The sequence below is a fragment of the Aricia agestis genome, chromosome 13, assembly GCF_905147365.1.
Source record: "Aricia agestis chromosome 13, ilAriAges1.1, whole genome shotgun sequence".
Lineage (NCBI taxonomy): Eukaryota > Metazoa > Arthropoda > Insecta > Lepidoptera > Lycaenidae > Aricia > Aricia agestis.
The window spans coordinates 521984-548165 of record NC_056418.1 but is presented as its reverse complement, the minus strand read 5'-3'; the positions used below and the strand labels follow the sequence as shown (position 1 = coordinate 548165).

Here is a 26182-nt window from a genome sequence, read left to right as displayed (position 1 = left end):
ATATTTTTTGTTTTCGAATGCTAATTCTGAATTCTGCACATAGTTCAAGTACTTGCTGTTTTCATCGAAAATTAGGTATTATAGAAAACATATAATGTCGATATGTGCCTATATTTTGGTACAATGTGGGTCGGCCGCGCCCTAGGGCGTGTCTTCCCTGGGCACTGCAAAACGTGTCATACTGCGCCCTTTTCGAGCCCTTTCCCTTTAGTTTAATGTCTTTAAAAAGTTGTCATATGACTTTCCTTTTTTTGCAGCCGGCCAGTACCTACCTTTAACTTTCCTTATTGAAATTCCAATTTTAAATTATATTCTATTTTTAAATGCGATAGCGCCTCATCTGGTTTAACACCTTTCTAAAATTTTTTCCAAATTACATACGCTTGTCGCTTACATAAAAATTTAAATTATTTTATAGGTTGGTCTACCAGAATCTGAGGACAAATTTTCAAAAAATATCCTTGATCATTGGATAAATTTCTGTATTTGCATGTTTCACACACAGAATAACCAGCTACTTATAAGGAAAAAAAACCGGCCAAGTGCGAGTCGGACTCGCGCACCGAGGGTTCCGACAGCTTAAAGGTATTATAGACCTGAGTATTTGGTATGAATTTCAATTTAATACCTCTACGCGTTTATGAGGAAATGGGTAGTAAGTTTAAAATTATTAAAAAAAAATATATTATGTGATGTAACTAAAAATTTATGGTTTTCGTAATTTTTCCTTTATCTATGCTATAAGACGTTGCTTCGTACCAAATTTCAAGATTCTGAGTTCACGGGAAGCAGGGTAGGTTTTGATTCCCTTGCAAGTGTCGAAAATTTGCGGCATAAACGGCTGTATCTTTTGATTGCGTTGGCTTAGAAGTTTGATTTTTTCACAGCTTCAAGGGACAGTAGACCTGAGTAATTGATATAAATTTCAGCTTCATACCTCCACGCGTTCCTGAGAAAAAGGGTCTTGACAGACGGACGGACGGACAGACGGACAACAAAGTGATCCTATAAGGGTTCCGTTTTTTCCTTTTGAGGTACGGAACCCTAAAAATGGTATCAAAATGTTTTATTCCAATCACCCCGGTATTGCTAGAGTCAATTTATTTTCTCACTTGTTGCCATCAGATTCTGGTAATCTTATACCACAGCCATACCTACTATGTTTAGTTACCATTACGATAAAAATAATTTCTTGCCTTTATCTTAGAAATACCATAAATTACCAACGGAAAACAAATTTTCATCATTAGCAGCATTTTTTTAGTAAGTAAACTTTTTTTTTCATCTCTATCCAGCATCCACCTTACATCATGAAGTATCATCGTTGCCCATATTATTTTTAATAAATTATTATAATATTAGTATAACTAGCAGTGGAGTAATCCTTTCCCATAAGACAAGACGGACATGTGGCGAATCACGAATTTGGCTGTCATTGCCCTTGCGCCTGTGTCGGTTAGTTCAAGGCCAATTTCGAAAAATGATTTAAAACTCTGCACACGATCCTCATCTCTTGACAATTGACATAGGCAGGGCCCCCGTAACGGCTATTGGCGCCTGTGTGAAAAAATGATTTTGGCGCCCCTTAAGGCAAGTTTTTTCTATTTATTTTTTATGGTAGGTAGGTGAAATAAAGCAAACAAATATCGGCCAAGTGCTAGTCCTTGGGGCTTTGGTTTTGGCGCTCCTAAAGGATGGTGATTTGGCGCCCCTAGAGGATGGCGCCCGTGTGCATTGCACACATTGCACATATTATGGTAGCGGACATAGGCTTCTAACTGCCGCATTCAGAGTGGAACATTAAGTAATTACTTAAACATATTTTAAGTAATTAAGTACTTAATTCAAAATTGTCACATAAGCGGTAAGCCCCATACATTATCTATCAAACATGGTCAAACTCTTCATTAAATTGAAGGTTAAACTTAATTAAATTTCACCGCCCGCGCCGTATTCAGACACAAGCCGCTAATTGCTAACTAATCAGTTAAAATTACTAATTAATTTTACTATATACAGGCAGGGCTCGGAAACCTGGTTAATTGTCGCGATCCTGTTCGTGAGAAGCGGCATTTACAAAAGAACGTTTTCATTTCGATTCCGCTCTGAACGGACCGAAATTATTTCTGGTTTTGTTCTAAGAGCAAAATAAAATCGCTCACTGCTCAAAATACCTGTTAGAACCGTTCGCGATATCGCTCGCCCCGCCCACTCACACACACCACAATCCTCACCCATTCCTTTTAAAAACTAGCTTTTTAGTTGAATTTATTCTTTCCTACGATTAAAGCGGTCCCCCGAGCAAACGACCTTGACCATACATTTGCCGCGTTGCCGAGGTCCAAAAAACCCTATTTTTTTACTTATCTTAGTTCAAAATTGACCCAAAAAAATTAAAACGTGAAATATGTAGTTTATGATATTGTCGATCTATTGGCGTGTGTTTCAAATAAAAGTCATTTGTAAATACTACGGAGAGGCTGAATGTTTTATGCTGGAATTTCAATAAATTGGTTTTACTTTGGAAGCTTTTATCATAAGTTTAATAAACAAAAATAGAAAATTTAAAACGTGGAAAGGAATGTTGATATACTGAAGATTATTGCTGTATTTTTATTGTAGCTTTGTAGCTTTCAGTTTATGAGTTTATAAGGCTCTAAATACGATAAATTATGGAATCTCCATAGGGGAAGGACCTTAAAGTCAAGTAGGACGTTAATTTTCAAACGATACCCAAGAATATTATAGTGTCGCCACTCCATCGAAATACAGAAAGATTTCGAAATGAATATGAATAAAAATAGAGGTAAGAAAGTGTATTGATATTATTTCCCTAAGAATAGGTAAATCTTTTTTATGGTGAGGTTGTTAAGAAACAAAAATTTAATAGATTTGGTAGTTATAAGACTGGATTACTGAACAGGATAGTGTGCAAGTCATGGTCTGGGAGCTGTCAATCTTAAAAGTGCCCTCATAGCGTGCATGGATTTTTTTGATGAAAATAGATAGTTTAGATTGATTTGCAAACTTAAAAAAATGTAAGAAAAAAATAGTGAATAAATGTTTTACTTACAATGAACAGGTCCGAAACTCAATTAATGACAAACAGCACGAGACGTAGGGTTGAGGTAGACGAGCAAGACATACACTATGTCGACGAGTCTACTTGGGCCAGTTAGTTTCTTTTCATAACAGACAAGGGAAGGAAGTCGATCGACGAATCGAAAACTCCTAGAAGAGCTACTCGTCCATGAAGACGCTGATGAAGGGAGATTTACCAATCTCCCTGATACGCAGACTCGTCGACATGTGTATTCTGCCCGTCCTAACCTACGGTACATAATGGTCACATGGTCATTGACCGATTCGCAAAAGTCCCAACTGGGCGTATGTCAAAGAGCGATGGAGCGCAGTATGTTGCGAGTAAAACTAGTCGACAAAATAAGAAACACCACACTGCGCTCCCAAACAGTTATCAAGGATGTAGGAGCCAAGACGGCAAAACTAAAATGGGATTGGGCTGGCCATGTTAGCCGAATGCACCCCGACCGCCGCGCTGGGCAAAGTTAACAACTGAATGGGTACCCGAAGACGGACGACGCAACCGTGGCCGGCCAAGAAAGAGATGGCGCGATGAGCTGGACGCATAATACCAGCCCGGCTAGCCAACGGTGGCGCAGGAGCGAGAAAAATGGAAGACCCTGGGGGAGGCCTTTGCCAAAAAATGTTTTATCGTCACCATGTGCACTGGTTTGCCTAAAGTGTATTCAATAGAAAATTTCTTTACCTTTCAGGAAAAAAATTGGTTTGCGTATTCAAAAAAAAGTTATTTTATCTAAAAAAAAAAGTATTGATTGAAGTTGAATGTAAAGTTAAAATCATCATGACACAATAGTAATTTTACAAAAACATAAATTATTATTCTAGAATCTAGATTATATACGAGTTCAGAGTCAATAAATTTCAAGGTGGTGTGCCGAACATTTCCGGCCATTTGTGAGCCCGCAAACCAAGATAATCTTAAAGTAGACATTCATCATCATCGTCATCATCAGCCTATTGCCGTCCATTGCTGAACGTAGGCCTCCCCCAATGAGTGCCAACCATCCCGATCTTGGGCAGCCCTCATCCAACCGCTGCAGCTAGCCACTTTCTTCAAATCGTCGGTCCACCGTGCTGTGGGACGTCCTACACTACGTTTGCCTAAGCGCGCTCTCCACTCTAAAACTTGTCTGCTCTATCTACCGTCTTCTCGTCTGCAGACATGACCAGCCCACTTCCACTCCAGCGAGCTAATTCTATGAGCGATGTCGGTGACTTTAGTTCTCTGGCGAATGACTATATTAGGATTTTTGTCCACCTGAAATACTCCCAACATAGCTCTTTACGCTGAGCAACCTTAAACTTGTGAACTAGTCTTACGGTGAGTGTCCACATTTCAGCTCCGAATGTCATTGCCGGTAGAATGCATTGATTAAAAACCCATAGTGGGATCGACGATTCAAAGATATCTCGGAGCTTTCCAAATGCAGCCCAGCCTAAGGGTATTCTTCTATTCGCCTCCTTCTCAAAGTTGTGCTGCCCTAGTTGAATTGTATGGCCAAGATATACGTATTATTGCAGAACTTCGAGACTAGCGCCATTAACGACGACAGGTCTCGGGAGAACATGTTTATTAAACATGACTTTGATTTTCTTTAGGTTCATCCCGAGTCCCACCCGTTCGGAAAAATTGCTTAGGCTTTTCAGCATCTCTTCCAGGTCTTGCAGAGATTCTGAAATAATGACTATGTCGTCTGCAAACCGCAAAAGTTTGCAGACGACATAGTATTAAACAGTTTCGGAGAAACAACATCTCCCTGTCTTACTCCTCGGCGTAATTGGATAGGACTTGTGCTCTTTACTTGCATGCTATTAATGTTATGTTATGTTCCTTGTATGCTATTAATGTTATTTTTTTTTTTCATTTTACATAGTAATAAATTATATCCGTTTTGTATTCGTCGTACTATAGATTTCGGTTTTATTTAAAAGCTAGTTTTTTTTAAACAGGGAGTTCAACAGGTATCAAGTATTTACATGTGTTTCTTTTGCTAGATATATTTTATAATAGTATTTTTATTTTTGTTGAATTGAAAATAGTTAGGTCCTATGGATGATATTAGACTTTTCCCGACCCATTCTTTTTAATCACAAACATACTAAATTCTGATCTGAACACGTTACCACACATTCAAAACAAATAAACAAATTATGGCCTATTGGGAAAGAAGATATCACTGCACTAGTTACTTTCCGCGAGGAATTAACCAGGTTAATGTCAGAAGCAATACCGCTCGCATCTCGATTTCGCTCCGAGCGGACACAAATCCAAAAACCGCTTAAAGAGCGCTTTAACCTGGTTGAAAAAATACCGGTTCCGAGCCCTGTATACAGGTAAACCTTAAGAAAAATTAAGATTGTAAAATTGTTGTTAATAAAAACTGGATGGACTGCAGCTGACTGCTGTCATGCCGACAAAGTACATTTTGATCCTATGCTTACTTACTAGTCTATAGGTCTGCTTGTCTTTTGTCTGGCATAATATGAATAGCATATTGGAATTGGAAAAGTCATGTCGTATGACAAATCAGCTTAGATTGAATAGTTAAATACGCTACGAAAATATTTTTATTTGTATGGGAACAAGAGGTGACTTTTCTATTTTAAATTATTTTACACAGCCATTTAACGATGTGGCTCTAGTAGACATTAGGAAATAGGAAGACTTATTGTTAGTAGATCACGAAGCGCGACCTACTAGTGTTGCCTTGACATTTGTCAATGCATTTGGAAAGTTTTGGAGCGTGCATTCTATCATGATCATCATCTTGATCGTCATCATCATTATCATCATTTGCAGGACAGATCTTGACATTGGCAGAGACGAATATTAATTATGTAACTGCAATTAAATGAAGACATAAGCTATATAATCTGTGCAATTTATTAGCGGCTGTTGATATCCGAAATCCGAAAAATACTATACGGTTCCCGCAAGATAAAAGAATACCACGAAGTTGCGACTGATTTCGAGTCCATACATAATATTATTATAAATGGAAAAGTCTGTCTGTCTGTTACCGCTTCACGGCCACACCGCTGAAACGATTTTAGTGTTTTGTAATGGAGATATTATGTGTTCTCCCTTTATTCGGGATTTACTACTGTAAAGAGAAGACATAAGATTCTTTTTATTCCGGAAAAATGTACGGTTCCGCGCGATAAACGAATTTTGGCGCAACGGAGTTGCTGGCGACATCATTAAATTTATAACTTAGAAGTGGTTGTTTTAAATATATAAACATTTAAAACAACCACTCATTACTCATATTTTTATAGTTACTTACACATTAACTTCAAAATATAGCAAACATGTAGGTGCAAAATGCTTTGTTACTCCAATTCTTTGTCTTCCTACGCTCAGTGACCATAATAATTAATAACACAACTTCAAACTTATTCGCAGAAGACCTTTTTTCGATTTTAAATGGCGGATAGTATTTTGCAATAGATGAACAGACGTTGTACAGTGCATTTTGAAGTTTTTAGCTAGGGACTAAAAAGTAGATTTTTATTTAAAAATGTTTCGCGGATTTGTCGAAGGATAATCCATAATAATCCATACTTATATTATACTGCGGAAGTGTGTCTGTTACCTTTTAAGCCTAAGACGCTGAACCAATTTTCACGGGTACGGTACCTACCGCGTACCGTTCCGAAAAAGGACAAAATATTATTTTTTTTCCCGAAAATGTACGGTCGGACTCGCGCACGAAGGGTTCCGTACTGTTATAGAGCAAAAATAAGCCAAAAATTGTGGGTTTTGTATGGGAGCCCCCCTTAAATTTTTATTTTATTTTAATATCATTATTAATTATTAAAGTATACATATATAATTTAGGCCTTTGTGAAAATTTCAAGTGCCTACCTATTGTCATTATTGATAACGAGCAAAAAAAGGCCAAAAAAATCAAGTTTGTTGTATGGAAGCCCCCCATGAATTTTATTTTTACATAATCTGTGAAAATTTTATAAGTCTAGATACAGCGGTTCTTGAGATACAGCCTGGTGACAGACAGACAGACAGACAGACGGACAGACAACGAAGTCTTAGTAATAGGGTCCCGTTTTTACCCTTTGGGTACGGAACCCTAAGAACAGGTAGTTTTTAAAGCAACCTTAATAAATATTATGTTTTTGTGCTTTGTCCAATGACTGGTACTGTCCAATCACTAATTATTGTACCCACAGATTTTAGAAGTAATTGTACCCTAGTTTTAAAAAAATACTTTGTGGAGTGTGGGAAGACTCACGTGTGTAAAAAAGTCATAACCCGTGATTTTGCAGATTTTGGCCGTGTCTTATCCGATCACCCTGGTCACTAAACTCTGAGCCGGTGTCATGTTACCCAAATTACGTTACGCAGTAGTCAGTACATGACGTCACTGTAATATGAATATATGATACACATTACACGTAGCTTTTGGATATATTCCTATCTAGTAAATATTGTGTTACGCTGTGTAATGCCGTTACGTGAATTCTTTTATGAAATGCTGCCTGCTAAAGTCCAAACTCAAAACGGCACTCGAGGCACAAAAAATTAAAATCCATAGTAATATTATAAATGCAAAAGTGTGTCTGTAACCTTTTCACGAACAAAAGACTGAACTGTTTTTGCTATTTGTTATGTAGATAATATACTTTCAGTCCCGGGATAGGCATAGAATACTTTTTATCCCGGTAAAATGTACGTTCCAAAAAAACAAAGAACAGTGGGCAAAAGTGGTCCAAGGGCCTCCACTGATGAGACTAGTGCGAAACGAAAGTATATACTTGTCTTATGATTCTGACAAAATATTATCAAAATCCATCCCGGGAAAACTTTTTTATCCTCATGTTAACCTTACTGGAAATGGTGCGTGCATGTTTAGACATATTTGTTGTTTATTTAAAGCTTTATGGGGTGGCGTTGTCGGTCAAGCGCCTTCGTAGTCCAGTGGTTTAGAGCGCGGCTCTTGACTCGGAGGTCGTGGGTTGAATTCCCGCGTTGGAAACAACAAATAGGGACATGAAATGCATTTGTAAGAGCAGCTGCTATCCTAAAATCAGCAAACATATGGGACATTGCGCTGTGAAAAAACTCCTGGCGAAATAACTTAAAGTCTCTTTTTATGCGTCCGTTTACCACTTCGACCACCCATCGAATCATTGTTATCATTCTCGATTTATTGGCGTCTGAGGTACTTAATTGAGTCTCACCAACCGCAACACTTGCTGGCATGTGTGCGTCGTAGCCGAATGCTTCTAAATCATCCATAACATCTCTGAACCCTCGATCAAGTATGAATGTATCACCTTCATCAAAATATACATGGAACGGATGTTCATCATTGTGCAGTATATCCAAAGTAATGGATGCGTCAGATATTTTGGCTCCATGTGGCCCAGTGACATCAATTATATAGCCATCGCTGGACACTACCAGGAATACTTTCAATAAGTTTCAATATTTGTGTGGGCTGTATGTTTCGATTTGAAATCCGAAGTTACTGCTCTTATGAATATATACATATGTCCCATCAATCACACTTATAAGCTTAGCATTATCAGGGTTATTAAAAAGTGAATTAGGTAAAAACAGGTTCCGCTGCAACAAACTCTCTCTTGTTATAGGGTCCCAGCCAAGATGGCGTGTTACATATTCATTTGTCAATGTCTCTCTAGCGAATTTCATTAATCGCTCAAGTTTTCTGCGACTCATATGGAAAATTAGTGCTAATCTGTTATTCGGTTCTCCGGTTGTTAGTTTAGCAAGAATTACAGCAAGAGCAGTTTTGGGTTCTCCGCATTCTTTTAATGATGGAGTTTCATTTAATATTGAAGAAATATCTTGTTTTGTACGACCTGTCCAATAATAAAGCTCATCATCATCAAAGTCTTCAAGATTTTCAAAATCGTATAAGTACTTTTCTTTTCTCTGCAACTTTTTTTGTCGTGTTAATAATATCAGTTATTTGGTGGTTATTGAAACTGTGACTAAGATTTGGTGCGTGTAATAATTCTTCGAAATCGTTAGTCTGTAAATGAAAGTCACATACACGTGCCGCATCAGGAACATAATAGTTGCAATCCATTAGCAAACGTATTTTTATAATATTTGGGATGCGGCGGCGTGTCCTATGGTCGCAGCCGAAATACATGCAGGCATTGGACGAGTTTGGTTGGCGTGAATAAGAAGGAAGCTCCATACTTAGTTCCGGACGTTCTAGATTTTGATCGGCATCGATAGGACGGTCCGCGATGATTTCAACATTTGGTGGTTGTTGTATATGACGCTGCTGACGGACGTTTTCCAAAAATCCTAGCCAACAAGGTCGACAAATGTATTCAGCGTTAGAAAATAAAATCTGAAATAATAAATAATGTTATAAAGTACTTAGTATTAAGAAATAAATGTATATTAGGTAGGAAGGTATAACTATTTATATATAATGGTAAACTAACGTCTTATACGATGTATATATTATGATAATATTTATTATTTTATATTATATAATTATTAATATGATGTATTATTGTCGCATACGGTATACGAGAATAATAGTAATATTAAGTGGTTTAATCAAAAAGCATTTTTGGTAATATTGTCAATAATAATAAGTTAAAGGTATGATTAATCCTAACGGTTGTAATAATAAAAATAATACTTTTCAATACCTGATACGGTTGCAGATTTTCTGTGATAATCACAGCAGCTTCTGGATTTGCGTCGAAAAGCGCTCGAATTATGGACATTCGTCTTTTGCGTAAAACAGAACGGTTACACAGTAAACAAAGCACTCCTGGTATTTAATTGTTATGCTAGCGGGCATAGGCTATGCCCGCTATGAAGATAACATCCATCAACCTGCCCTTTTTTAGATAATATAATAATTGACGAATAAATATAATTTGATTATTATTAGAACCTTGTTTCATTCATTCAACAGTTAAATAATATTATATTAGGCTTAGCTTATAATAAAAAAGTAGGTCTTCGGATCAAATGACTTGTAATGAATGACTATTATTAATAAGTTAATATGCTAGCTTTTTCGGAATAGTCTCTAAATGTGGATATAGTAAATGTGTGGAGAACACGTTATAAACTAGATTTGCGTCGAAAAGCGTTTGAGTTATGGACTTAACAACTCCCATCCAACTTCCAAGCTCCTATAAAGGACAAGCGTAATTGTAGACGACCACGAAATGGACATTCGTCTTTTGCATAAAACAGAACGGTTATACAGTAAACAAAGCACTCTTGCTGAGGGTGAAAACATAATATTCAGAATTAACTATTTCCAAACACAAAGAAACAAAGCAAAAGTCGGTTCGATTCATCGAAATAATAGCGGCAGTGATCAAATCCATAAAGTTCTGTCATACATGTCTTTTTTAATCAATTTATTTTAAAAGGAGTTTTGTTGGTGACCGACAATAAATAGCAATAACTCCTACTCCGGTTTCGGTGATGGTGGCCGGTTTCATAGAAACCAGGCCAGTTACGCAGAGGTAATTTTATAGTCCCCAAATGTATGCGCCAAGTGTGTGCACAGTACACTAGAGCACTCTCTATTCTTTTTACTCTTTAACCCAGTGGGACGGAAGACCGATGAAGGCGAGAGATCAGGCACAGGACCAACTTTTTACATGCCCATCCGACGCATGGATTATCTTACTTGTCAGACAATCAGGTGATCAGCCTGCATTGTCCTAACCAAACTTGGAAATATCATATTTCCAACGCGGGAATTCAACCCACGACCGAGTCAAGAGCCGCGCTCTAAACCACTGGACTACGGAGGCGCTTGACTGACAATGCCACCCTCATAAAGCTTTAAATAAACAAAATACATGTGTAAACATGCACCATTTCCAGTAAGGTTAACATGAGGGTAAATAAGTTTTCCCGGGATGAATTTTGATAATATTTTGTCAGAGTCATAAGACAAGTATATACTTTCGTTTCGCACTAGTCTCATCAGTGGAGGCTCTTGGACCAATCTCCATATATTTTTGCCCAGTGTCCTTTGCGTTTTGAGTTGCGGCCATCATCTACCTCGTAATATAAAATGTCAGAATTTGAGAGAAGAAATCCGTCGTAGACCATCGACGGACAAAGGTCAAACATATTTTATGCCAAAGAGGAATAGCCCTTATAAAATAAACAAAATCATAAGTACATAATACATAGTACATAATAGGAGTTGGGTAGTATCAACATTGGCAGTTAGCACCTCCATAGGCAAATATCACAAGGCACGCCTTACTTCATCTGTTGGTAACAACTCCCATCCAACTTCCAAACTCCTATAAAGGACAAGCGTAATTGTAGGCGACCACGAAAGTATCCTATCCCAAACGCGGGGTAACGTCCCCGCGTCCCCGGTTCGGGATAGAGCGGGAGGATGTAGCAAGTAGGCAACACAGTCCGGTGACGGTTGCTAGGCAATTGGATGTTAGGGGAATGGAGGCTCGGATCTTGGAATTGTAACATTTCTAATTTGTATTTTGTGGTAATATACGATTGTACTGTATTACATATTTAAATTCCAAAAACAGCAATAGTCATAAAAAAAACTCTCCATTCGTCGAATTTTTGATCAAGTAACGTGACCTAAGGAACAACACCGCTAAAGAAATAATTTTAACTTAAAAAACCGGCCAAGTGCGAGTCGGACTCGCGCACCGAGGGTTCCGACAGCTTAAAGGTATTATAGACCTGAGTATTTGGTATGAATTTCAATTTAATATCTCTACGCGTTTATGAGGAAATGGGTAGTAAGTTTAAAATTATTAAAAAAATATATATTATGTGATGTAACTAAAAATTTATGGTTTTCGTAATTTTTCCTTTATCTATGCTATAAGACGTTGCTTCGTACCAAATTTCAAGATTCTGAGTTCACGGGAAGCACCCTGTAGGTTTTGATTCCCTTGCAAGTGTCGAAAATTTGCGGCATAAACGGCTGTATCTTTTGATTGCGTTGGCTTAGAAGTTTGATTTTTTCACAGCTTCAAGGGACAGTAGACCTGAGTAATTGATATAAATTTCAGCTTCATACCTCCACGCGTTCCTGAGAAAAAGGGTCTTGACAGACGGACGGACGGACAGACGGACAACAAAGTGATCCTATAAGGGTTCCGTTTTTTCCTTTTGAGGTACGGAACCCTAAAAACAATAAAAATAATTTGACCGAAATGTTTAAGTTACGTAACGGCAGTGTAATCTCAATCTTACGTAATTATCGTACGTCGTTATGAATGTGTAATATTGTTTTACGATTTCAGACACACTGACCATATTTTATTCAAAATGGTTGTTATTTTTAGTTGGCTCATTACTAGAGCGCATATCAACATTTATTACGTACTCATAAATTAATATTTAATATCTAAGATATTATGTTGCCCCTTCGTTGTGCCGAAAATCTTTTATCAGGTTCAGGGGTTTAACAGACAGACACACTTTCGATTTTTTTTATTTTTTTTTAATGAAATAAGGGGGCAAACGAGCCTACGGGTCACCTGATGGAAAGCAACTTCCGTCGCCCATGGACACTCGCAGCATCAGAAGAGCTGTAGGTGCGTTGCCGACCTTTTAAGATGGAATAGGGTAGTAGGGGAGGGTAGGGATGGGAAGGGAAGGGAATTGGGTAGGGGATTGGGCCCCCGGTAAACTCACTCACTCGGCGAAACACAGCGCATGCGCTATTCACGCCGGTTTTCTGTGAGAACGTGGTATTTCTCCGGTCGAGCCGGCCCATTCGTGCCGAAGCATGGCTCTCCCACGTTAAATTAATTTATGATATTAGTAAGGATAGTTTGAAGTTTCGACATACACGAAATCTATTTTAGGCGAAAGCTTTTTGCCTAATACTTTGCATCAATAAAAAAATATTCCCCGCCATATTGTCCAATGACTTATGTTCATTCAAATTTGGAATGAGCGGAAAGAGACCGATATAGACGGGGCTGACGTCATGGTGTCAGTGACAATATCGTGTTTTGATTCTGAGACAGCGTCGCGTCGCGTCGCGCTGTAATTGTTTAGAATTATAAACAAAAAGACAGATCATTACCACGTTAGCCAGCCCCTAGACCAGCCTTTCCCAAAGTGGGCAATAACGCCCCCTTATGGGCGCTGAAGGTATAAAGGAGGCGGTGTGGGATCCAGAAAAAAATGGGGGCGTTGTGTAGAGGCTTGGGGGGTGATTTGTAATTTCATTTTAACTGGATGCATTTTAAATAGAAACAAGGGGTGGCTCTAAAACATAATTTGTTCTGAAAGTGGGCTGTAGATAAAATAAGTTTGGGAACCCCTGCCCTAGACGATCAATTTTATTGTCAATATCACGCTTCAATTTTATTGAACAGTTTATTTGACAATTAGATTGAAGGCGCGCGATGTTCAATATCAACCCTAGACGGTCAGTAATATAATTACGCACAAATTATATTCACAATCACAAAGAAGCACAAATTTACTTTAAAATCAGGCGTTCTATTACTTTAAAACAGGCAGTTTTTAAATCAACCCTAATTAATGTGTTTTTATGCTTTGTCCAATGACTGGTACCGTCTAATCACTAGGCGTTTTACCCTATCAAATAATAATTACATATATCTGTAATTAAATTAAGATTTTGACATAAGCTGTCAAACTCTCCATTAAATTTAAGTTTAATCGTCATTAAATGTGTCTGAGTGCGGGCGTAGGATAGATATTTTAGAATATTTACTGTCCTAGCTCTAATAAATGATGATTTCGAAACCAGAGATTCCAAAACTCAGGAGATACGAACATATTTGACACAAAAAATCATACCAGAAAAGGTAAGCCAATCGTTATCACGTGAATGTCGCCACATAAATGTCAAAATGGCCCCAAAACCCCAAAGTGAGGCCATTTCAAATTACCGCGCTTATAATGCAATTTCATAAATTATGACGATTAAAATGCATTTTATTTAAAAGTTACCACTCTTTGTTCCGCGTCCGTCAGTTTATAGCTAGGTATTTGTAAGAAAGCTCTTAAAATAGCAAGGTGACTGACTTTCAGCAGACAAATTTGGTTATATCCTGAAATAGCAGCAATGCAACTGTGGTTAGAGTAAACTCAAGTCCCAGTCCCAGGCCTCTTGCTTTATTGCCAATGTAATGACTAATGAGTAATGACTAATGATAATCCTGTCTCAAAACATCATATTATCTTCTCTTTTTATTATTAATAATATAATAATTAATAACAGACAATCGTAACATTATTAACTGTTTAACCTACAACTTTTTTTCCGTTTCTGAATTTTTTTCCTAGTTTGCATACTCGAGTGGTGATGAGCAAAATTGGTCTTGGTCTACCAATAAAAGGAAGACCAAGACCAATTTTTTGCTGATCAAAATGGTCGAAGGCGTTTTTTATTTTTATTTTTTTTATCTTTTTTATTTTACAGAGGCTTTCAACACTCAGTGTCAATGTCAGCCTCATAGGTGAACACAGTGTTCCCTACAAAAGGGACAGATCCAAATAACTATATAATTTGATTAGAAGGCGTTTTATACCCGCTAACATCGATATGGAGTAGAAAACATTTAAAAACCTTAAGGCCAGGTGAATGTTAGATACTTAACTTTTAATATTCAGCACTTCAACCAACAAGTGTATTTACCTTAAATTTTATTATACTTACCAAAAAAATGATTAAAATATATATTTTTCATAGTTAATATCTTCTAAGTAGACGCCTTTATTTTAAGTTGATGTGCTTGAAATAATACTGTAGCACCCTGCACTGATTTAAACAAAAAGTGGTTCCACAGTTATAATACAAGATCAGTTTTTAGTCCCAAACAAGTTGCCAATATTGTCTGCCGACTTAAATTCAGTCACCTAAATACTGGACACTCGATTCTCTGGAGTTAAACATAAAACCTGTACAAACTGCATCTGTCAAAAATATACTCGAGTTTAAGGGGGTTTGATAGTTGGCCCATGATGAGCAATTAGGCGATTACGAATATCCATATCCATACTTACTAATATATTATAAATGCGCAAATGTGTCAGTCTGTCTGTTACCTCTACCGCCCAAACCGCTGAACCGATTTTGCTGAAATTTGGTATGGACTTGGAGACCCAGGATTGAGAAATGTACCTACTGTTGCCGCGCTATAAATGAATTTTGGCCCAACGGAGTTGCGACTTGCGGGTCATCAAGTTAAGAATAATAATAATAATCTTTATTTAAAACTTTAGTTATTGTCTATAATTTGCCTATGATGATATGATGATATGATGTTGTGCATACTGAAGACTGGTCGTCCATCATGATGCATTGCGTAGAGCGGCCTTAAAATTTAAGTAAGTATACAAATAAATGTGAAATTACAATATAAATAGAAAAAATTACTAATAATATAATAAAGTTGAAAAATTATAAAATTATAGTTACTTACGAGTACTCTGGTGTTTCGTCCCAGGGTTTTTATGCCGTGGGCTCAATGACCAGATATGAATTTTTAACATTTTTTCATCTGGCGATTCTTACGTCACTTAGGTTTTCCGAGAAAACGTGACCCGAAAATCTAAACTCCGAAGTTACTTAGGAAACTTTCCCTGCTAAAGCCTTCTAACCTTCATTCTTCAGGAGTTAAAGCAGGGACGCCAAAAGTGGAAAAAAAAAACATTTTCAAGGGAAGTCCGACAAATGCAATCACTATTGTAAATTGTTGCGTGAGTCAGAATCGTTTTGTTAGCGAATATAAAAGATCGCTGCGACTCTATTGTTGGTTACCTATTTCTTTTTGTTTGAAACGATAGTAGTCATTATTAAGTCAAAAAAGGCTGTCTTTAAGCTGATCGCACATTTGTCAGCACTGTACCCGCCGAACGCGCCGCAACGTACGCGCCGCATTTCGTGTAGCTAAGGGTTGATTCAGACCGCAACGCGGCGCGTAGATACATAATATTTTCTAAATTTATATGGATTTGACAGATTCGCAAGACGTCTCACGCAATTGAAATCTGTCAAATCCATACAAATTTATGCCGCGCCGCGCCTCGCCTCGTCGCGTTGCGGTCTGAATTGACCCTAACACGAAATGCGGCGCGTACGTTCTGGACGAATGTGCGAGGTTTCTTTATGCAACGAATTCAAAAATGCAGTGCGTTTGGCGCGTGCTTGCTGATAATGTGCGTGCGATCAACTTTATACAGACTCCAAATTTTGTTTGCTCTTAGCTAAGAAGCTATGAAAGTTCCGGGTAATCTAGATTATCCTTAATTTTCATAGTTCCGTTTTTAGCTGGATAGCTGAAACTTCTACAACACCATACACCTAAGGGTAGACCTACCTAAAGCGATGAGACAATGACACAATGTCTGTGATCGAACTTTCGCAATCAGTTAAAAATGATAATGAATACCTAACATTGGCTGAAAATGCAGATCACAGTTTTGCCCTTGCAGTCGGCTAAAACGGGACTAATTCGAATGGGGCCAGTGTGTCGGCCGACCTAACGAGGATGTTTGAAATTCGAATGCAAACATGGCCGTCACATATTTAGTTCTCATTTTGAATGAGTAATTTTTTATAACCAACAATAATTATTATGTAGTTCATAAAAAAACCTGCTGCTGCAATTTGACAGCAGCAGGTTGTGACCATGAGGTAGTTTAGTCCGTATTTTACTGGGTAACACCACAGTAAAGTCGTACATAATATTTGCTTTTGGCTTTTATTCGCGTTTTTCATGAGTCATGAGTCATGACTCATGACTCATGGCCCGTATAGGTAAGTGGGTATCCCCTTTTTTTGTCACTTACCCCCACAATATAGGGTGTCACTCTTAGGGTGTCACGCACTACGGTACCTACCTCAGTCACGGTGTAGTAAGTGCTAACAGTCGTCACGCCTCACGCACTTGTCACGCGACGTCGGCCATCACTTTTATTAACCTCTACGGTCACCGGGTCTCGGAGCTCAAAATCTTCAACAACACAATAAATATGTAAAGCTTCTTAAGATACGGGTTACGGCTTCCTTTGAGCCAGCTTTTTACCTTTGCCACTACTACTATAATCTCGTACTTATTAGGATTCACCATCTACCTAATATGGAATACCTATGTATCATCCTTGATGGTAATCTTTTAACACGTGCGTCGTGTCGGTTGGGGTAAGTGGAACACGACAGTCGATTGGTGTCGCGATATTTGGTAATGTCGCGACATTATCAAATACCGCGACTTAGGGGTTCGCGGCCGAGTTGTGTTCTAATTATGTGTGGAGATCGCTTTCACACACTAGTTTTAGCCCTGGCTTCTATACTATTTACTAAAATTATAAATATGTGAAATGTGTCTGTCTGCATTAGCTTAATCATTCAACTGATCTCGGATAAGGACGTAGGATAGTTTTGCGTTCTCATTAAAAAAGTTGGTCCTTACCTGCAATAGCTCCTTAGCTCTTACACTTTCGGAATTAGGTACTTATACCAGAACAAACCCGGCGAGGAGAACCGTCTTAAAACCTTCGGCCGTCCTTTTAGCATTAATTTTTTAACCAATGTTTTTTAACTTGCATACAAAAGTATGCCCAAAACCGTAGATGAGTCAGACGATGACGATCTTGGTAAGCCTTCTCGAGAATCGTGATGCGAATTGTGATACCGAATGATAACGCCACGTTGAACCTAAGAATATTAATTAAAAAGGCTTTGAGAGAAGGATTAGTCACAGACTCACAATCAAATGCTTTGTAATAGAATTGACCCGTAATCCAATCACGAAGAATTTGCAAATAGTGGATGCTTTGATTATATAATACACGTGGATGTCTTTAAAAAAATAATTGAATGAGAACACTGAACTCTATAATACACTGGACAGGCTATGCCGTACAAAATGACAGCTATTTCTTATGCCGATTTGAAGCGCCGCGGTGAGCGTATTATGAACTAATTTATATAGAAAACTAGCTGTTGCCCGCGACTTCGTCCGCGTGGACTTCAGTTTATAGCGCGCGATGTCAACAAAATTGGTGTCAAAAGCTTTTATAAAAAAAACCCTGGTACCCCTTAAATCAAAACAGCTGTGCAGTGTGCACATAATATTTCATTTTTTAAAATTAAACTTTATATTTTATGCCAAATTTTAAAGCTTATTTAATTACACAACTTTACCCATAAACTATTTATCATTGATAGGTTTAAGGTTACGTATATAATATAAAGTACTGGCTTATTAAATAACGTAAAAAAGGAATAACAATAAAAAAAATCGAATATAATAAAGTACATAATAAATATAATACAGTATATAATAAAGTACTCTGTGATCGGAACTCAAATGTATGATGATAGCACCTCTTATAGAAAGATGTTGGGCAAGCGTTAGCGCGATGTAAGGTACGCACGGCGCCATCTAGTATGAATTTTTGGAACTAACTTAATTTGAACAAATTTTCGTATTTTCACCCCCTTACAACCCTTTTTCCAGTAAAAAAGTAGCCTTTGTCCTTTCTCAGGCTTTAGACTATCTGTATACAAAATTTCATTACAATCGGTTCGGTAGTTTTGGCGTGAAAGCGAGACAGACAGACAGACAGACAGACAGAGATACTTTCGCATTTATAATATTAGTATAGATGACAACCGCCATTTGCAAAATAGTAGTTCCAAGTACACTCACTACTGCTTTGTCATAGCAATCAGCGCCAATATGGCGACTTTCAAATGGGAACATTTTATTGATAGCGATCGCCTGTCCAGTGTATTATAGAGGTCAGTGAATGAGAATTAATCTTCTTTAGAAAATGGATCTTAACACGCTAACGATGGTCATAACTCATAAATAAAAAATTTGAAATCTATTTAAGTATATCAATATCAATATAAGTATAGAAATTATCTAAACACTATAGAATGAACACTAAAAAAAACGTTAATAAATACAAACACATACTTAACAAAAACCGTCATTATAGAGACTAGCTAGAGAGACAGCTTACGAGCAAAGTTTCTTGTTTATACGAATAAATTAACATGAATACAACAACCTTAACAACAACACACATTACACAAAACGGTTCTGTGATACTTCTGCTAATATCCTTATTAGAATAACGTCATTATATTTTGTAAGGAAATTATAAAGATTATTATATGGTATTATTACACTAAGTACTATAACACGCAGTTGATGTCGTTCGAGTGGCATCATCAGGTGGCATCGACATTTTTCATGGCATCCAAGGCTTGCAACCATAGCCCATAGGGAACTCGGAAGCTGCATTGTCTGTGTGTGTGTGTGTGTGTGTGTGTGTGTTTGTGTGTGTGTGTGTGTGTGTGTGTGTGTGTGTGTGTGTGTGTGTGTGTATGTGTGTGTGTGTGTGTGTGTGTGTGTGTGTGTGTCTCTTTCTACAATAAGTGGACGGAACCATGAAGCTACTTATTTGTTTTAGCTTCGTGGACAGAACACCAAAAATATACGTTTTTTACCCATCTAGATTCTAGCCTACTGTAGCATCATAATATTTATTCCCTACTGTGCAACTAGTATCGACCCAAGGTTGAGTTTAAACCGCAGCCGATAGCCGAATCGACTATTAACACTTCGGCCGAAGAGAAAGGTTTCATCAAAAAGAAGACCGCCGAAAGAAGAAGGTTTATTTTGGCCTAATTTGCAAGCCGAAGCCGAAACTTTTGTCAAACACTATTCATTCTGCATATATATATATACTGTTATCAAATTGTGTACAACAACGCGCGGGATAACGGCGGCGGCAGCGGCGGCTAGGCTGAATGACCACATTACGCGTAGATATACTGTTCCTAGAACACGCACAATGAGTTATTGTGTTACTTGATCAAATAAACACTGGAATCTAGATTCAGATTATAACACCTAGAAGCTTCTTAGAGTTTTTACATTATGTAATCGGCCTATCGGTCTTGTTAGAGGATATGAACCCCAGAACGGATTTTAAAATTGCAAATACAATTTCTTGTCTAATCAAAAACGAATAAAAATATCTTTACGATATACAGTTTGTTGATAAAATAAGTTTAAAACAAGACTATTTGCCAAAACCAAGTGGAAATGATGAGGAAGAAATTTTTGTGGCTAATTAAAAATATAAAAATTAAATATACAAAAACATAAACTAATAAAACAATACGATAAATTAAAAGTGCCGATTGGAGAATCCAGTCACAGAATTCCCACAAGCGCATCCTTATCAGTATAAGTATAATAATTTATAATAATAATTATTGTGTCTAGTTCATTGATATCGTTGTAATTAACATTGTTTACTGTTCTCAGGACGTTAATGATATTTATACTAATTTTAAACATTCTGTCATTGTAACTGTTTACTGTGTAGTAACTAGTAGTTAGTAGTGGCTAGTTGTTTTAGCTAAAACCAACGAGTTAGACTTGGTGTATAGCTTTAGTGGTTGTTCCCAAGCCTTAAACAGTTATAGCCTATTTAGTTTGATACTGTAAAAGTAAAAACACAAAACAAAAGCGTAAAGTGACTTTTAAAAGGGTAGTGCTAGCCTAACCAGGCCGTACGATAATAATGGACTAGGTAGCTAGTGTACGAAAAGTGCAGCTATCCAAAATGGGTTTCGGAGACGTTAAGGATTACAGCACTCTGTTTAGAATCGGTAAACAGCGGTAAGTATAAAATTGTATTCAAAAACTAAAAAGTCATAATTAATAAAGAAAAGCTTTTAATAATGTTATTCGATCCAAATCATTTGAAAAAAAAAAACAAAATTAAGAGGCCGCAAGATACCTACTTTTTTGCCCAGTTGTAGTCAATTTCCTACTTAGTTTTATTTAGTCAATTTGGCTTCGAATTTCAATAGAACGAAACACTCTACATCTGTACAATGTACTATCAGAGAAGTTGATTCCTATGCAAATCGGGGACCTAAGTAGTTTGGTTGCGTTACGTCAAACCCAGCTGACAGATCACAATTAACATTGAATTGACATATTCGACCAAATAACGTTGGTCTGTCAATTGCATAGGAATCAACTTCCTCGATGGTACATTATACAGCGCTGATGCAGTTCGTAATCCAATGTTACTGGCGTCTACTATTCTTCGAATTCCAGAACAAAATAACAAAAATTAGTTCATCTCTAAACTAGTGCAACCTTCAGAGGACGAATGACAGTGGCCGACAATGATAACGAAACTGATATTTCACCCACATAAAAATATATTGCATGATTCATATTAATTCATATAATACTTATATAATATAATACTTACACGAATATTACACAAGTACAATTACACATCTCCCAAGAATTTGTAACTCCTAAAGTCCCCGTCCACAGCACGTTGACCTAAAAAGAGTTTAGCCAAGCTGCATTGACGACGTCGCCGTAGCCGCCCTCGAAAAAGTTGGCGAAATGAGCTAGATACATACGAGCCAGGTTGCCTACGGTGGCGTTATATCGAGATTCGAGAGTGTAACTTTGGGGGAGGCCTTTGCCCAGCAGTAGCCTTTGCTCAGCAGCAAATTACTTCTGCTTCGGTGTAAAGTCTATTTTTTTATAACATAGGGAGGCAAACGAGCAAACGGGTCACGTGATGGAAAGCAACTACCGTCGCCCATAGACACTCGCAGGTGCGTTGTCGGTTGTCGGCCTTTTAAGAGGGAACACGCTCTCTTCTTGAAGGGGGGTGCAGGTCGTATTCGTCCGGAAATACTGCTGGTGACAGTTCATTCCAGAGTTTTACATAAAATAATGTTTGCCGTGCGAGTTTCTAACGCCGGTTCTTCTCGCCGGGATAGTTTTCGAACCGGTGGTAGGCATCGTAGCTAATATTAACATTCTGAAAGTATTTTCTTAAAATCTACTCAGAAATAAAACATTTTTTATTTTATTTTATAAAATATTTAAAACTTCGGTGGAAAATCTTATTTGGTACTAATTAAAAAATATTGTCCACAGCCACATCCGGCCGCTGTCGGTGGCGGGCGTGATGGAGCACGCGCTGCAGCACCGCGAGCGCGTCGGCGTGCAGGACTTCGTGCTGCTGGAGGACTACCGCTCCGAGCACGCCTTCATCGACAACCTGCGCAAGCGTTTCCACGAGAACATCATCTATGTGAGTTCTTCTTCCTCTATCTCTAAGACAGACGACGCTCTATCTGTCAGAGACAAATAGAGCTTTGTCTGTCTTTGTTGCACAGCCATCCTCCGACTGATAAGACGCAGCGACTCCACGACAGCATCTATGTGAGTTCTTCTGTTTTTTTTTTATGAAATAAGGAGGCAAACGAGAAAAAGGGTCACCTGATGGAAAGCAACTTCCGTCGCCCATGAGGCCTTTTAAGAGGGAATAGGGTAATAGCGGAGGGTAGGGAAGGGAAGGGAAGGGAATAGTTGAGGTTTTTAAAGCAAATAAATGATTGATTGATTGATTGATGAAGGTAGGGAAGGGAATAGGGTAGGGGTTAGGGGATTGGGCCTCCGGTAAACTCACTCACTCGGCGAAACACAGCGCAAGCGCTGTTTCACGCCGGTTTTCTGTGAGAACGTGGTATTTATCCGGTCGAGCCGGCCCATTCGTGCCGAAGCATGGCTCTCCCACGTATTAATATATCTGTAGTGTATGTCACACCTCCCTCCTATATAAGTTAGGTTAATTGATTATTAAGTTAGTTAATAAAGATCAGTCGCGATAAAAACATCTTTTAATTAGTCTCCCAAGCCTGCACATTGCATGGCGACCCTGCCAGGATCCATCATCTATGTGAGTTCTTCTTCCTCTAGCTCTAAGACAGACGACGCCATATCTGTCAGAGACAAAATAGCTTTGTCTGTCTTTGTTGCGCAGCCATCCTCCGACTGACCCGATGCAGTGATTCCACGAGAACGTCATTTCTATGTAAGTTCGTCTCTCTTTCCCCCTATGTGTCTCTGCCGCACAAATAAAGGACTAGACATAAGTGCTTCAAATATGCCTTCATTTTCTTTTAGCGATTCGACAAGAACTTCATCTACGTAAGTCGTCCCTCGCTAGTTTTTTTAACAGGCATTGCCCTTTGGCCCATCACACATTCCCGTTTGCAACTCCTGTAAACCAGTTTCGGACCGAGGATCGAGGTGGTAATCAACCACGAAACACCCGAGGAACGTGCTGAAACTGTCTTGGGACTTGCAAGTGAATCCATCAGTAGAAAGGTCTTTCTTTGCATTTGTTGTACCAGCGATGTGCTTCGAGCCGTTCCAAATAAAAATACGAAGCACTAAAGTTTGCTTTTGTCACAAAATTTCAGGCATAAAGTCTGAAAATTTAAAAACTCAATTTCTATTGGCTACTCCTACCAAAGAAGTAAATAATTATTGTGTTTTAATTGCAGACATACATCGGCAACGTGCTGATCTCGGTGAACCCGTACAAGAATCTGCCCATCTACACGGAGGAGAAGACCAGGCTGTACTTCAAGAAAGCCTTCTTTGAGGCCCCACCACATGTGTGAGTAACTTTATGTAAAAGTATTTACATTTTTTAGATTAAAGAAACAAATTTATATTTTTTACTAGATGTCCCGCGCGGCTTCGCCCGCGTAAATTAGGAATTTCACAGAAACCGTACATTTTCGAATAAAAATAGCTATAAATACTCCTTTCACGTGGTCTACTCTATATAAGTGCCAAATATTGCTCCAGTAGTTCGTGAGATAAACCCTTTCTAATATTTTCCCCGTTTTTACCACATTTTCCTGAGTTTCTTCGGTCGTATTAGTCTTAGCGTGATAATATAATACAATATAGGCTTAATCGATAAATGAGATATCTAACACTGAAATAACTTTTTAAATCGGACCTGTAGTTCCTGATATTAGCGCATTCAAGCAAACATACTCTTCAGGTTTATAATATTAAGTATTGTTTTTTTTAAATTATCGCTTGACAAACTCGAGCCTCGATCTAAAAGACTATAAAAAGGCTCATAATCATGGGACGATGCATGGTATAATATTATGGTAGTGATGATGATGATGATGACAACGACAACGCCGAAACTCCCAAACTTGTATCTATAAAGAATCAGGAGTTCTCTCAGCACCTTCCGAACCGGTATACCAGGCATACCTCGGTGCAAAATCTTACTTGTTTGTAGCATATGCTTAGAATACTTCTCACGAAACCGAAGTCACCACATGTTTCCCCATAAATTTTGAGGAGTTCTCTCGATTACTTATGGATCCTTCATCAGATCACCACTTTTGTGAATATAATACCAAATTGGGATGATACCCTACATACCAAAAGAAAAATTTTGAAAATCGGTTAACAAACGGCGGAGTAATCGTTGAACATAAGAAAACGAACATATCACCTCCCCATTTTGAAAGTCGGTTAAAATTGTAGCCTATGTGTTATTCTGATGTATAAGCTATATTATTGTAAAGTTTCATTAAAATCCGTTCAGTAGTTTTTGCGTGAAAGAGTAACAAACATCCATACATCCACACATCCACACATCCACACATCCACACATCTATACATCCATACATCCAAACAAACTTTCGCCTTTATAATATTAGTAGGATGAGAATAAGTCACTTTATTTCCGCCGCCCCATGTACATAATTAGAGCCTCTATGGACGCTGCCGTCCCTAGGCCGTGGCCTATAACGGCATATTTATAAAGCTGGGGCTGGTTGAGTATAAACCCGATGATGCCTTTTATAGGTATTTTTTAATATGAAGTATCGTCTCGACGCTCTGGTTCCCGAGCTTAACGCGATGATCTCTTTTTGCATGAATTCCTTGTTTCTGAGATATTTTGACGAATTTCTGAATTTATCAATTCAATGGCGTCGCTAAGGCTTCTTACAGACGAAAGGCCCTTGTCGCCGGCACGCGTCGACGGCAGTCGCTAGATTTTTTTGACACTTGTCCGTCGACAAGTGCCGTTCGTCTGTACGCGCTATAATTCGTTATGCGTTTGACGTTAGCCAATCAAAAGACCTAGAAACCGAACATGGTAATTAGTAATTACTAATTAGTTATAGTTACGGTATAGTACTCTTGGTAGTTGCTATAATATTATCGATTAAAGGTGCGCTTATACGGTCAACTAAAATTGCTCAATTCGCGTAAGCACTCGTGTAAGCTTATCTTTAGCCTTTAAGTAAGTACTAATATATATAAAGTATATTGTGCGATAGTAAATAGAGCGATGACCAATGATGTTTATACAGCCACATCTGCGAGTGGGCGCTTATCGTGTTATCATTTGATCCGTCATTTGATAAAACTATCCTACACTTGACACTAAAACTCATCCGACAAAATAACACCTGCCTTTTATGGATCCTTATTATTTGTGTCAGCGATCAATATGTTACTTGCCCTTTTGAAATTATCATTATTCGGAATCCGAAATGACAAAATTAAGAGTCCTTATTCCTAAAAATAGAGCTTTGGGAAAATACGAATCAAAAAATTAATCAAATAATGCCTTTCAGACATGGCTTGTGGAGTCAAGAAGCGTTTCCAAAGAATGGGGCACTTGGCAGTTGGGTATACTTTTTAGCCCGGGCGCGTAATAGCGGCCAAGCCGCGGCGGCCATCGAGGTAGATACGGTCTTCGTATGAAACCGCCATGATAGACGACGCGCACCTGGCCGCAACGCGACCTGCGTGGCGGCCACACCATACTTTCGATGGCCGCCGCGGCCTGGCCGTTGTGGCTTGGCCGCTAGTGCGTATCTGGGTTTAGAGTGTTTGGTACCCTTTTGACAATTTTGAAGTAACTTTTCCTTTTATGAAAAATCATCTTCACTAAAACTACATTAGAAGAGATCTACGTTTTGCTCAGCTAACCAAATCGGATACCTGATATTAATTAAGTACACACCGCTGACACAATGCGATCTGTTATCAAACAATATCAAGCCGTTATCACTGATAAGAGGTGTTATAAGTTATTGTGGCGATACAATATAATACAGTAATGATTACCTAATATGGTACTTATTCAAATTATGTTTCAAACTGTTGCAATTACAATAAGTACTGCCTTTGGCCGGCTCTGCCCAAGTTACTATTA

The 26182-nt window shown here is 38.1% G+C and overlaps 1 protein-coding gene across 3 annotated transcripts in view; it reads left to right on the top strand.

The window, feature by feature from the left end:
- Positions 1 to 26182, top strand: part of LOC121732869 (unconventional myosin IC) — a 51300-nt gene that overhangs the window by 11530 nt on the left and 13588 nt on the right. For 2 of the 3 annotated variants that reach the window (XM_042122865.1, XM_042122867.1), the window contains exons 2-3: positions 22066 to 22222; positions 23481 to 23596. In XM_042122865.1, the coding sequence (XP_041978799.1) occupies positions 22066 to 22222; positions 23481 to 23596 (273 nt within the window). Of the gene's footprint in view, positions 1 to 20698; positions 20770 to 22065; positions 22223 to 23480; positions 23597 to 26182 lie in introns of those variants that run through there. The other variant, XM_042122866.1, reaches the window with a different exon arrangement.